Genomic DNA, 15,499 nt, shown 5'->3' with positions numbered 1-15,499 from the left:
TGCCATTGATCTTGCTGCTGAATATTAATGTCTTAACCCTCAGCCCTGCTCCAGTGATTGACTGTTGAGATGATTGTACACATTCTAATAGTGATTAGCATTAAAATCAAGTGACCTTTAGCCAATGCATTTCCTGTGGGGAATTCAACCTAGCCCACTTGATGGCTAAGCAAAAATGGGCCCATGAGTATGAGAATCTATATTGGCTAAGAAAATATTGCCATGAATATGATAAGAATATGAGTTTAACAATTATTGCGTGCTTCTAGTCCATGGAATATAATATTAATTGAATTGTATCATATCTGATAACAGTACTCTTAACATAACATCCTAACGACAGCTTGATTCTTTTTAGAGATGGTGTCAGGCGGAAGAACGTGCCGGAAACCGAAGTGCAGTTCACAATGTTTATTGAAGACACAAAAGGGCAAACGTAGGAAACGGCTAACCAGAGCTTAGTTCCAGGTGTAGCAAAACCTGGTGAATGGTATAATACGTCGTGTACTTAGCTTGCGTAGTCCAGCAAGGTTCGTCAGCCTAAACTGTAGAACGGACAATGAGCTTGGTGGGGAACGAAGGTTATATAGCCTGGAGGCTGATGAGTGCCAGGTGTAGAATGTTAGTAGGTAGGAGAGCTGCTAGGAGTGATAGGTGTGTTAGGTGAAGGTGTGGCTTGTGGATCCCTGACAGATGGCAGTGCAAATTTAATACAAAAACAAGTTTTTTTTTTAGGTCAACCTTGTATACTATGGTTTACTAGGTATGCTATGCAAGAGGTGGTTATGTGATAGCAGCAATCAGTCAGTAAGAGCTTTTAAGCTGTGTGGGAATGATAAAGCTAGGTTTCCCCTCTTTGGGTGAAAGAAGGTTTGTCCAGACAGGAGTAGATACTGTCAGCGTTCTCTCTGTGGCACTGAAACTCCTTAATTACACTGCTTTAGCTCAGAGACAGGATGACATGTCCACAGCCCACAAAGTCCCATATTTTCATCCGACATTCACAGTTTTGTATCTCTTCTGTTACTCTACCACTAATGATTAAAGCTCTGTGAACTACAAACTGCCAGACTTCCTTATATTTTGTTCCATTCTTTTCATATATTTTATGCCGCTATGTCAAACATGTTTTCAATGTAGTAGAGACCAGAAATGATCCTACTGCAATAATATTGCTATCTTTTCTAATTTGTCCCTTTTTTATAAACTCAGCTCCCATGAATAGCAATAACATTACAAAGAATTTTCTTTTCATTAGAAATTATGGTCTGGCTTTTGTAAAGGCTTGGCTGTCATGGGTGAGATAATTCAGTGTTTATATAAAAATGCAATTTCCTTTAGGTGAAAACATGTACAAAAGCTTGGTAATGTGTTATATGAAGGATTTCTATATAAGACATACTAAAACCTAAAATCTTATATTATTTTGTATAGCATATTCATTATTAAATATTCATGAATCTTTAACTCATGATTCATTAGACAAAAAATAGATCTGTATATTCCACATTTTTTAAAATGAACTTAAACTTCATTAAATTACATTTACATAAAGAATTGTGTAATTCTTGTCTAATTTTAATGTGTATTGTAAATACTTAACTGATATGACTTTACCAGTGGAAGGTAAATTTGCATGGGTCATTTAGAATGTGGTGATACACAGAAAAAAGTACTATAGTAACTATCATTAAATGTATGTGGTATTATATGAAGTCATTGACATTATAACCACCCAGGTATTTATGTATTCTTGATATATCCAAAACTGCATTGTTTTTTCTTTTCTGTCATGATCAAATGTACACAGCAGTTAACCAGTGTCTTGACTGAAAGAATATATTTTACAATTTTGAAATGAAAGAATTTTATCTGAACCACTGTGAAAGTGTATTGCATCATCAGTATTATTATCATCATTATGCCATGCTATAATTTACATGTTCCTTAAATTATAGTACTCAGTTCCGCTGACTGTTTGTTTAAACTGAATGTGGGGGAGATCAACGTGCCTGCTTTTCCTGCCACCTCTTGCTTGCAGAATGAAGGAATGTAAGTTTGGACATACTGAAAGGTCATTTGCTTTTACTCTTTAGTTTTTTATTAGTTAGTTCTTTTTCTTCTGTGCTTTTTTCCTTTCTTTTTTCAAGTAGCTGCACAGTTGTAATAGCACCCTCCAGGAGGCTATTTCCTGTAAAATACCACATCATTGGAAGTAGCACAACTGCCTTTTTTTTTGGCTGTTCAAATGCGAGTGGTGTCACTGAAATTAATATCGAATGTGCAAGCATTTGTTTTTAACAAGTAAAATGACACAGAAGTCCATATTATAGTTATTTAACATATGAATACTTTAAGAAAGTTTGCTAAAGCATTTAAGGCACTGAGATGTTGATCGGCATATTGGGGTTCAAGCCTCTGTTGGGCCCTTGAGTAATGCCCTTAACCCTTGCTGCTCCAGGGGTGCAGTATCATGGCTAACCCTGCGCTCTGACCCCAACCTCCATAGTTGAGATATGCAAATAAAAGGATTTCACCATAATGTATATGTGACAAAAAAAGGTTGCTGCATCTTCTACTAATAGTCATGGCTACATAATAAATTCAAATCATTTTCATTTTATTTCATGGAGACCATGGAGGCCAGTTTCTTGAAAAATATACCCTCTCTCCATGCGGTGTGTTAAATATTGAAAAATCATGTTATAAGTTGTATTATATATTATACAGTATGCTTTCTTTAACAGCACTTTTAGTAAATTAAAGGCTCAGAGCAGAGACGGAACAGAGTTATTCTCTTTGTTATGTCATCATTTTAATAATATCTAGGATTTATATGTCCTAACAAGCTCTGCCTCTTTCACACATCAGCCCTTTAACTGTCCAATCAATCCGGATGCATCCTCAGACTCCCTGTGTTTATTAAAAACTGTCTACTATGTCAAGCTTTAGTACGGGTAACACTGAAATTCTAGCATTATTGTGATATCATTTTGCCAAATTTCTGCTATGGAACATTGCAACAGAGTACAAAAGAATGAATCAGTGAATCAGTATGTAGATTTTTTAAGAAAGGAAATCATGCATATCAGCACTATGCTTTGTGTCTTAACAAAATGTGAAATTTACACTTGCACGTACACTGAAAATATCCCTCACAGCAGGAGGTTCTTGCCAGTTTTGCAGTACAGTAAGTCCACTCAAATGAGCAGGACCATGCTTCTAACAACATGTCACCTAATGTTTGTACATGACGTACAAATGAGGAATGTCACTGTATTATTTCTGACAGTGAATGCGGAATAATAAACATACACAAACATTTAAGTTAAAAAGGATATAAGCAAATTGACCTGGAATTAATAGAATGCAAGTATACATGTTCATTTCTTCTGTGATGTGAAAAACTGAAATAAAAATTTCATGTGACACAGCTTTTATCTGACATATCAACAAACTTCAAACATTCAAATGAGAATAAATTTGGACACCACAGTGACATTACCAAGAACATGGCATCTCTCTAAAACTGAGAAACGGGCAAGAAAAAAACTGTAGTGACACTCTGTGACAGTTAAGGAGATACTGGAATCTTTAGCAACCACTGGGGATTTCTGGGATATGAGCTGGGGTGGCTAGCTAAAAAAACTACAAAAATCCCCAACCAAAATCACCCCAAACCATCTGGCAAAAAGTGTTACTGATTATTTGATTAGACAGATGTAGATCTTTTTGGACGTAATTCTAAAAGAAAAAAAAAACACATACCTATGAAGAAGCAAGGTGGTGGCAGCATCATGCAATTGGCCTGCTTCTCTGTACAGGTAGCTAGGAGTGGTACAGTATCTAGAGAATCATGTATACAGCTGAAGATGAAGAAAAATATGACTTGAACCAGCAGATCTGATCATTTTCTTTGATCTCAAGCATTTTTCAAGAAAGAGTGGAATAAAATTGCCATGTCAATATTGTAATATTACAGTTACCTAAACAGCCAAACAAGATTGTTGAACTACAGCCAGAAGGTGCTAAGTGTTAAAGGGTGTGTGCAATTCTGATCGAAGTTATTGTATTTAAGTTCTTTCTTTTTTTGTGTACATTTTTTCTTGCCTGAAATTTGTTTTCACTTTGTGAAATTTGTTGGTTACTATACCATACCATAGTAAAGGTGGAAAATAGCTGACATGATTTATTCTTCTCATTGTGAAGCATGCGCTCTGTGTCCTTTTAGGCCAGTTGTTACCAAGCCTATTGTTATTTTGATAGGCTTTCTGGTTTGACCTAATTGCCTTTACATTTACATTTATGGCATTTGGCACATGCCCTTATCCAGAGCGACATACAAAAGTGCTTTATAGTCACTATCAATGAATACAATGATAGTGTTATTTTGATGTTTTGATGCATATCACCTGACCCTTGCCTGTTGTTTGTCTACATTTTTGGATTACGCCTTTGTCTTGTTTAATAAAATCAGTGAGTACCTGTTCTTGCATCCTCAACTGCATCCTTAAACATCAACACTGAAAAGGTTACAGTAACAAGAAATGAGCATTTTGCAATGGCCATATTGAAAATCTGTTTTGATCCAAGATTTCTGTATAAATGACATGACAACAAAGGAACTAATGTTCTGCACATTAGAGGCTTTTCAAATATTTGAAATGCTTCAAAATTATTTATTTACTTTACTTACTTACTTAAATTACTTACTCTATAAAAATGACCTCAAGATTATTGATTATTAACATAGAAAAACCTTGAAATGTTATGTTTATTAATTAATTTAAATGAATGAATGATTGAATGATTTTAAATGATTGAAAAATAGACATTTAATACATTTTCTTTAAAACTGATAAAACTGTCATTTAGTTGGTATTTTACAGGATTGTGCTTAAATAACTGCATTCCCACCCTATGAGTTTGCATGGAGTAAAGCAATGTTAATAATTTCTAAGAACATTTTTTGACCAGCCCAAAATGTCCCTATGTACACGTCTATAAAGTTTCTCAAAATTACAAAAAGCAACAAATACAATTAAAACAATTTAAATGAGACAGTTTCATATAGAAATGTCATACACATTTACTGTAGGTGCAGGGCTGAAACAATTTAATTCCTCCATTGTTTATAATTAACATTAGTTTAAAGGGTAGCTGTTAATTAATTATTTTTTTAAATAACCCCACAGGGCTATAAAAGTATTCTGGCCATAACAGGAGTCAATAGTAAAACTTGGGTTATTAGGCCGTGAAGGCGTTTATCTTCATTTAAAGGGAAATGAGACTATGCGTATGAGGCCAGGAAATAAAACAGGGAAAACAGGGTAACAAAATGACAACAAGACAATAATTCCAGTGGGTAAGTGCATGTAGCAAGAGAATACATATTGAAATGATGAATGGAGCTGAATGGCAGCAGGCTTATGCAGGTGGCATGGATGGGTTTAGATGGGATCCTCTCCCAGAAATGAAGAAGTGTTCTGTGCTGATAGCTTTCACAGAGCTGAATCTGGGTATGTTGAGTTGCTATTAGACCTGCCATTCTTGCCATTCTGGGTTTTTCAGACATGAATGCCTATTGTCAATGGAGCTGTCTCACTTACCCCATCTTAGTCAAACAGCAGGCAGCGGTGGTCACACAGACATCTCCCATATCATTGTCACCTCAAATGCCAAAATGATATCGATATATATTAAACATTATTTTGTAATGTTTACATGTTTTGCATAAATGATATAAAAAATATAAATGTAAAAATTCTGAACCTCCTGGAAACCATGGCACAAAGTCTCAATTAAACAGTAATCAAACTGAGCTACCCTTAGGTATTCAGGCAATGGGTTATTTTATTAAGCAGTTGAAGAGTGCTTCATTACAGGCCGAATAAATTATAAATGAGAAACACTATTAGAATATGTCAAAACATATTGACTTATTTCATAGTTTACAGAGTGAAAATTATACAGAATATCCTAATGAATAGCTCCAAGCTGCCTCATAATCTGCAGTGTAAGAAGCCTGTCATTCGGTTCCTGTCAGACCTTTCGGTTTCAGTGCTCCATTTCCAATCCTCTGCCTTAACTATATTGAAAACCTCTGACTTGGAGTTCACACTCTCACTGTACACTAATACTTGTGAGGGATACTTTATTAATGCACGTCTGAAGAGCTGCTTCTTTAAATTGAATTATTCATAGTAAACACAATTAGACGAGGGAATGAAGTGCCATCTTTTGGCAAGCTGCTTCTTAGGTTAGAGCAGAACATCCTCTACCCTTCCTCACTCTCTTCCCCCTGAAGACAGAGATCACAGAATTTAGTGCTCTGGGCTGTGACAAGCTGCTGTGTTCTCATAACAGCTGAGCATCCTTTGTAGCCAGATGACTGAAGGGTTAGTTTTAGATGTGGCATTTTGAGTTTGCCTTACATTTGCTGGTAGTGCCGCTCAGTGTCTATTGTACAATGTAGATATTAGAAATAGCCTGAATACTTTCTCTGAGCTGCTACACTGTTTGCTTGGCCAGGTGGCAAAGTAGACTGGAAGTTTCACTGAAAAGGATATGTTTAGTTACAGGCGTAAGTCCAGAATAAAGCTGAGACCACAGAATGCCCTTAAAATATTCTTTTCATTAGCAAGTGGTGTTAACACAAATGCAGAATTTTGGAGAGAACTTTATAGTCTGATATATTAATAATAATGATACTATTGTAAATTTCATTAGTGCTCCAAATATCTGTATCTGTATCACCCCTACTGCTGTGTCCTTGGAAACACTGGAAAACATTAGAAAGAACACCTTATGGCAGGGCACAATCACACACAAACACATACGCACACACACACATTCACACACTACAGACAATTTAGAGATGCCAATCAGCCTACAACACATGTCTTTGGACTGGAGAGAAAACCGGATTACACAGAGGAAACCCCTGAGACTCTGGCCAAACATGGAAACTGAAGGCAGAGGCAAACACTAAGCCACCTAATTTAAACCACTGCGATCCTAGCCAGGCAGATACTAAAGATGCAGAGCCACACATTCAAGTTAAAGATCATTGCTCTCTCTCTCTCTCTCTCTCTCTCTCTCTCTCTCTCTCTCTCTCTCTCTCTCAGTTTGGGAGGACAGAAGTGATTGACAACACACTCAACCCAGACTTTGTGAGGAAATTCATTCTGGACTATTTTTTTGAGGAGAAGCAAAGTCTGCGTTTTGACATGTAAGCAAATCTTTCCTTCTTTCTTTCTTTCTTTCTTTCTTTCTTTCTTTCTTTCTTTCTTTCTTTCTCTCTTTCTGTTTCTTTCTTTCTTTCTTTCTTTCTTTCTTTCTTTCTTTCTTTCTTTCTTTCTTTCTTTCTTTCTTTCTCAGTGTATATACCGGACACATCTTAATTGCCATGTATAGAATACAAAGTCAAGTTGATAATATGAATGATAAATATTTCAAATGCATTTTGTCCTCATTTTTGTCACCAGTTTTCAGCAAAAGACAGTGACACGTGTTCACAACCTCACCCATCCTTCCTTCTCACTTTGTTAGCCCTAAATAGCTTTTTCGCAGTTGAAGGGGCAAAGCACATACACTGACCAGAGGTGTGCAATTTAATTGCAAACCTCAGAGACTTGTCTCTGAATCTCACTAGGTCTCAGGGGAGAGAATTTTTTTCTGGCCTTATGACCTTCTGCGCTATTGAATCTGACTCAACTTTTTAATATCGTGAGTTATTAATGCTCATCTCTCAGGGATCCAGTGACTAATATAATGGCTTAATAAGAGGGCTTCGAAGTCTGAGTGAGGGCATTAGAATAGATCTGTAGATATCACGCTTCTCCACATTGTGATTCTATGGATCCTGCCATTAGTTTTAATTATAAGCAGACACAGCTCTTGGGGTCCTAAGAGTAATTAAACTTGGACTCATCTGTATGATGAACTCAATATACTGTCATTAGTGAGGTACAAGTAATAGCTACAATAAGCGAATACCCAGAACCTGTAAATGATCATATAATTACCATATAAAAGTTAAATAGTTTGTTCTCCAACATATTGTATTTAAGCTGATGCCATTACAAAAGTGGAGAATGGCAGCTCTGAGTGCATTTTCACTGAATGTGAGATGAACAATGGATGTGTTTTAATATAAAGGATTTCTACATCATGATAATTCAAACAGATCATAGAGAATCATAATGAAAAATGCAAACCTACATGTTTAATACATGTTGGACATTTCATATTCACTCTGAACCCACTAATGGCACACACAGGCTTCATATCTGGATACAATTTCCCCTGTGAAACACTCAAAAAAAATCACAGTAATCCAGGATGTTAGTGATCTATATATGAAAGCCAATATTTTTAACTCCCTGATTTCAGATATGACATTGATTCCAAAAGTCCTGAACTGGCCAAGCATGTAAGTTTGTGAGATACTTCTGCATGTGTGTGTGCTTGTTGACTAACAAGGAATCAGAATGCACTTAATCCCCCCTGTACATCAAATATTGACCACATTTATTTTAACATGCATGCTCTTTCTCATTTTAACTTTGGTTTTATGCAAATGAGACTTACTCATCCACATGCTTTTAAACCATAATAACACCGCTGTGTGCACAAAGATTAATGTCTTTTGGATCAGTGTCTATTAACTAATGAAGTAACATCTGCTCATCGCTATTAACCAGTTCTTCCCTACTGATGGGAATTCATTTTGAATGTGTGGTTAGCATATTTTATGTGTGCCTACGATGCACACATAATGTGAAAGTTCATTTCTAAAGGAAATGAAATGTTCCATATTTAGATGCCCTTATCAAAGCTTTCAGAGCTTGTTGTTAAAGAATGATTTTTATTTCACATTGCCAGACCAAAGATAAAAAAGGTGAACATGAAACTTAAAACATTCAACAATTTAGACACTTTAATAGTATTTCAGATGTGGAAGCTTTGATAGTTTATTTTTCACCCCTGAATATTATTTAAGGATTTATTTAACCTCTGCCACTGGTTTGCATATCACCAAAACATGTTCATTTCCATTTTTATTTCAGATTATGTTATATTATTTGGTATTCAGTGTGTAAATGGATTATCGAGGGTGGTGGTTCATCCCCACTCCCCGTCCTATCTTCCTTTCTCTCTCCTGCTTTCACTCTCTCTTTTCTTTCCACCATCTCTTATACCTGACTATAGCAGTCTTGTTTTCTTTTTTTCTTCATTTTTATCCTTTCTGTTACATGATTTACTCTGTTATTATTGCTAATGACGGTGCCTGCCCGTTCTCCCTCCTGGAAGCCCTCCGAATTCAACGTACGTGGATGCCTTCCTTGACTTCATTCGCTGTACATCACATTTCTTGGTAAAATGCTGCTCTGACTCAGTGTGCTCCCTCTTTACTCCATTTCCTGTTTTCTGGATTTGCCTCCGGTCCTTGTTTTTTTTCTTTTCTTTTTTTTTTCATGCCAACCCTCTGCAGGACTTCCTGGGTCAGACCTTCTGCACTCTGGGTGAGATAGTGGGGTCTCCAGCCAGTCGACTGGAAAAGCCTCTGGGGTAAGACACTAATGCACAGAGCACAATGGCATATGTTTGCTGGCTGCACAATGGCAGAAGCTATATCAGTTATATTATGTACTGAAAAGAATTTGTGGAACAGACAAAGTTGCCTTCCTTAATACACAAAGCAGGAGAAAAAATATCTATTCATACACTCACCATTTTTACAATTAATGGCCTTCATTTTCATAAAATTTTTTTATATCAAAATTAATTTAATATAGCAGCTTTAATAAGGCCTCTTGTACAGTAGTAAAGAAAAAAGAAACAAAAGTACATAACATAAAACCAAGCATATAACCATTCATCAAACACAGTTAATAATAAAATACAATGAATAATAATAATAATTGCAGTAATAATAATAATTACAGTAATAATAATGATTAAAGGGGGGAAAAATCAAGTTATCCAAAAGAAATATGTTTTAGAAAAGATTTAAAGGCACTAAGAGACTATGCATCTCTAAGATGGTAGTGAGTTCCACAGTTTTGTACAGTAGCATAAAAAGAAAATGCTCAGAGTAATCATTCGTAGTATGTGAATAAATCTGAGGAACAGTTAAAAGACCAGACTTGTATAAGCAGAGATCACGTCTGGACTGTAATGGGTCAAATCAAATCAAAACAAATCAAATTTTATTTGTCACATACACATACATACTGTACAGAGTACGACATGCAGTGAAATGCTTTTTGCATCTGTCCGGTATTCAAACATAATGAATGCAATTTGGAATAAAAAATATAACCAAAGGAGGTAGATAAATAAAAAAGTTTAAACTATATAAAAACTACATTTTGAGGAGACAAACTAAGCAAAGCCTTGTTTGAAAGCATGAAGATTGTAAAATCAACATGAAATGACTGGGTGCCAGTGCATAGGCTCCAAAATATGACTGATGGGATCATTTTTCCTGGAATTAGACTGAATTTTGCACATATTGCAGTTTATTTATTGTAGACTTAGACACACCTGCAAGGAGCACAGTGCAATAATCACTGTGAGAAAAAAATACAAAAGCACCGTTCGGCTTTTCAGCCACAGAGAATGATAATATGAGGTGTAATCTTGCAATATTTCTGAGAAGAAAGAAGGATGTTTTCACAGTATTCTGCACATGAGGATCAAACTCAAAGGGCTCACATCAAATATAACTCCTGCAATGTTCTGAAACTCCAAATCAGAGCCATCCACAGTTACCTCAAGAAACAGAGTCAGAGACAAGTCTGAGAGAATAAGCAGGAAAAGTGGAGTAGTAAGAATGAATTTTATGAATTTGTCTAGATAGAAGCACAGTTTATTCAAGATGTTAAACCGGATATAATTAGCATGTATGAGCGAATTTATAAATGAACATTTAAAGTGGGCTGCATGCTGCACGTGACTGAATATGAAAATTGAATATATACCACAGTGCTGTTGAATTCTTTATTCTAACAGAGTAGCTCTGAATGTAAAACCAACTACAGGTTTACATTAATGGACTCAGTCCAATCAGTCCAATCTCTAACCTTAGTGTGTTATAGGAACTTTAAGAGCAACAATTAAGAGATAATAACTGCTTTGTTTTTAATCAAGGAGAAATGATCTAATCATTGATATGATTTTCATTTTTCATTCATCAGTTTTCATTTACCAGGTGTTTATTTATCATTCATGAAAGTCAACAGTTTGTAAGAGTCTGTAGGATTTCTACCAGTTTATGATTTTATGATTAATTTTTTTTTTCTTATTGACATCAACGGAGAAAATAAAGAAAGCTTTGTAAGGGAAATGCTTGGTTATAGTTGCCTAAATGACACTGAAACAAGGATCTAGAGAAGTCTAGAGAAGTAGAAGTCAAGAGAGGGGCTATTCAATCATATAGCAAATGATAAGATTTCATTAAAGCCAAATTCGAAGCACACTTGATGATCCCAAGGTGAACTGATTGAACAAATGGGTACCAGTGAGACTGTTGCCTGGTTAGGATGAAAACCAGCAGCCACACCAACCCACACCAACTGAAGACTTCTGGTCTTCAAGAGTAAAAGTATGCAAGTATAAATTATTTTTTGACTTGAATCACCTCTCAGTAAAGACAGATGGTGCTGCTTATGGGTTCATATTTATTCCTGTCAGAGAGATATGATTCCTACAGATCCCTATGATAAAACAAAAACAAAAATTTGTACCTTTATACTAAAAACTGCTGCATCACAGAAATCTATTTCACTTAATGTAAAAAGAAAAGCCCAGAATAATAGAGCAGAGCAAAGCAGAGAGATCCAATTCAGGAAAATGAACAAATATAATACATTGTACAATACACTTACAAAATCATATTCTCATATTCCCTAGATTTTATTTTATCATACAAAAAATACCAAAATGACAATAAAACATTTGGTCCTTATATGTTCATTAAATGTTCTTTATTGATTGAGGCTGGCTGTTTTCCCCAGCAATAGAGTGGCTTTTAACTTGCTTCTGTTTCATTGTGGACTGCTGAAAGATGTTGGCTTAACGCGTTACAATCTGCAGTCTGTGTTCACGGTTTAGATAAGTGTGAATGTTAACTTGCACAACCAGAGCCATCCACTCTACAATTAGACATCCGAGCAGCTGTTTATGCTCCCAGCAGCCATGCTTATGGCTAAAAGAAGGAAACATGAAGACACAGTGGTCAAGAACAACATTTTGGGGTTGATTTAAAATAAATTCCTGCTATATTATTTATTATTATTAGATTAATAAAAAAAAAACATGTATCACTTGAAATGATTTACTGAATGGACTTTTAGTTATTCAGTATTGTTTTGACCATGAGAGAAGATCAGGTGTTGCAAAGGGGTTTTAATTAACTGTAAGTGACTGAAACATAAGCAGTATTATATTTTGCACTAAAATGCACACAAAAAGGAATGAGAGGGGGGGGGTAAGAGAAAGAGAGCGTGTTTGTGCATACTGAGATGCTGAGAGAGGGAGAGAGAGAGAGAAAGAGAGAGAGAGAGAGAGAGAGAGAGAGAGAGAGAGAGAGAGAGAGAGAGAATAATTCCTAAAAACTCCACAACACTGTAACATTGGACCATCTCAATCAGCTCTCTGTATATTATATCATACCCGTTTTTTTATACTGGGAAGAATTCTGGCTGACTATACACTAAGACACCAGTGACTCAATTTCTGGTGACATTATTTTCTAAGGTAGTCACTGAACATCTAAAATATTTAATTTATCATATGTCATATACATTTGTTAGCTTAATCACATGCATTTCTGTCATGACACTTTAAGCAGGATTGTAGGCAAGCTATTACATTTTTTAAAAACACTTATAGTTGCTAGATTCTAACGAATCGTATATAGAATGTTAAATAAAGCTAAAAGGTTTGAGAGATACAACAATGATAACAAGCTACTTACAAGTGTTTTTTCACTATTTTTATTATTTTTTTTGCTGAGAGGCTTCAGAATATATGTTAATTCTAATAAGGCAACATAGGTATTGAAGCTCCCTGGATTTGGCAGTGCATTTTGGCATTTTTAGGGAGCAAACGTTCAAGTGCTCAGAAAAGGATCTTGTGATAGAGACTTGTGAAGGCCATTGTAAAATGGAGCGGAGCTGACTGAACACTCAATAATTTATCTTTGGTAGCAGATTGAGATCTATTTACTAAAACTGTGATTTTAAGATGGTTAACTTCTCCCAGATGACTTATAATATAGGTTGATATACACAGTATTAATGTGTTTTCTTTGTTATCTTTTAAAATATTTGCTTTCTCAGTACTTCTATCATAAATGATTTAGGGAATACTGTGTATCAAATTTGATCTCACAAAAGGGGCTCAGCAGCTTCAAACTGTCACTGTCAAGTAAAAGAACAAAATGTTTGTAGGTATGTCTTTCCAAGGCAGAAATAATTTAATTGTCAACATTTCCTGCCAGCAGAATACAACGTGTCAGTTGTGAAAAAAGAAAAAAAAAAAGACAGTGATTTTATTTTTCCTAGCAAGTTTGGCTGGATGAATCACAGAAACATCATGCTAACCTAGCCAGCAACTAAATTAACTAATATTAGTAATAAGCACACATATTTATCACTAATGTTTATATATATATATATATATATATATTTTTATATTTTGACAGCTTGATTCAGTTAAATAATGCACTGAGGATAGACAAATCAAACTGAGACCAAATCGAATCATATTTGTGAAATGTGATGAGAGCCAGCTAGCTACGTAAGTGCTAATGTTACTGCCAGTATAGAATTTCTTTTACAGTACAGTAGAAGTGAGTAATAGGTGCAGCTTAGTAACTGAATGATCAGAGATCGTGGGCAAGGTCAAAGCACAACAGCAACCGAGGAAAATAAAAATCAGATGGAAAAGTTGTATGAATGTCTGCAAGGGTATGGTATTGTGTGTGTGCATGTGAGTGTGTCTGAGTGTGTTTGTCTCAACTGATCGAATGCAGTAGTCAATTCTGTCCCACTCTAGCTAGGAATGTGTGAAATCCCTTCATCTGTTGGAGTGCGGTGGGAGAAACTGACGAGCCTTACAGAAGTTTAAGAGCTTTGCAGAGGATTTCAGCCTCAGTGCCACAACATTCTGTACAGATCCTCCTAGTGCCCAGCCATATCTCTTGTTTGTTTGGATGAGGAAGGTGTGCGCTCTGTATGTGTCTACTGTTTGCTTGTGTGTGTGTTTGCATTTGTGTAAGTGCCATAAAGCAAAGAAATTAAGGGGAAAGAGCATCTGGAGCCTTGTGCACATCTGTTAGCTTTGTCTAAATGAGCCTTCTTGCAGCGCATTGAATGACCTGTTTTCCTGAAGTATACTGTATCAGTCAGCTTTCTAACTCATCATTCAAACACACACTAAACTTGAATGACCTGGCCTATATCAGAAGTGTTTTTCTTAATTAAATATAATCAGGCTTATCATGCACCCAGAAACACTTTAAAACACTCAATTGCTGAAAATGCATCATGCTACATGATGTTTTTTGTCCTGAATGTTTAATATCTAAGTCTGTGCATGTGCTTTCATGACAGTAAAAAAATCTCTCACTGTAATTACTTTTTGTGCCATTGCTCTATTCTCAACTAGAGACCCTTTTTTGACAAGTTTCTGATGACAAAAAACAAACGCTGTTACCTTTGGTTACATCTCTTGAGATAACCTTCCATTACCTAATTATACATCTTATGGATTTTTTTCCCATTATTTGCTGCAGTTATCTTATGAGGACCAGTCAAATGTCACCACAAGGCCAGAACTGTCAGATATTCTTATACTTTTACAGAAATTTGGCCTGAAAAAAAGACAGAAAAAGTACACAAACCCACACAAACACAAACACACTCACACACACACACACACACACAGTGTGTATTCTTTATTGGTGTCTGTTTGTGTTGTTTATTTATTATTGTAAATGATGAATTACAGGGTAGAATTTTGGCCTTTGTTTCTGCAAGCAGTTGAAAAGTGTTGGACAACTCTATTGTGTACTAAATTGCCATGAGTATAATAAAGGCAGATAGCACTGTTGTTGCTGTCGTCTCAGCTAAATTTCCCTTACTTACATCTCTATTTCTCTATAATTTGAGCTAGTCAGTTTTTTTTTCTTTTTTGCAAACTGGCACTCTGCTGTCCAGATTTTCAGTACAAATGTATCTTAGATTAGTGGGGTCTAATCTTAACACTCACAGACAGTACTGTATGAGACTTACTAAGTCACTGTTACTCAAACAAAAGTTTCATATGGCTCAAGGCAAATATTAATGTCATATAGCAATGATAGGAGTGGGAGAGTCAATGCATTTTGTCTTCCGAGTGCTTCAGATGCAGCAAATGTTTCTTTAACAAAAGAAACTGCCAGAGGTTTTAAATTTGTTTGGGGAAAATAAAGTTTTTATTTTGTTTA

At 35.6% G+C, this 15,499-nt stretch overlaps 1 protein-coding gene across 3 annotated transcripts in view; it reads left to right on the top strand.

Annotated features, from left to right (window-relative positions):
* The window catches only part of cpne5a (copine Va), a 76,059-nt gene that overhangs the window by 18,031 nt on the left and 42,529 nt on the right, over nucleotides 1-15,499 (top strand). For 2 of the 3 annotated variants that reach the window (XR_009649226.1, XM_060882247.1), the window contains exons 4-6: nucleotides 7,128-7,231; nucleotides 8,395-8,434; nucleotides 9,497-9,573. Coding sequence is in view for 2 of the 3 variants with exons in the window: in XM_060882247.1 (XP_060738230.1) it covers nucleotides 7,128-7,231; nucleotides 8,395-8,434; nucleotides 9,497-9,573 (221 nt within the window). In the remaining variant the exon portion in view is untranslated. Of the gene's footprint in view, nucleotides 1-7,127; nucleotides 7,232-8,394; nucleotides 8,435-8,474; nucleotides 9,331-9,496; nucleotides 9,574-15,499 lie in introns of those variants that run through there. The other variant, XM_060882249.1, reaches the window with a different exon arrangement.

Source organism: Tachysurus vachellii, chromosome 11 (genome assembly GCF_030014155.1).
Source record: "Tachysurus vachellii isolate PV-2020 chromosome 11, HZAU_Pvac_v1, whole genome shotgun sequence".
In the NCBI taxonomy this organism is placed as follows: Eukaryota; Metazoa; Chordata; class Actinopteri; order Siluriformes; family Bagridae; genus Tachysurus; species Tachysurus vachellii.
The sequence above is the reverse complement of the archived record's forward strand: the minus strand, read 5'-3'. Positions and strand labels throughout refer to the sequence as shown.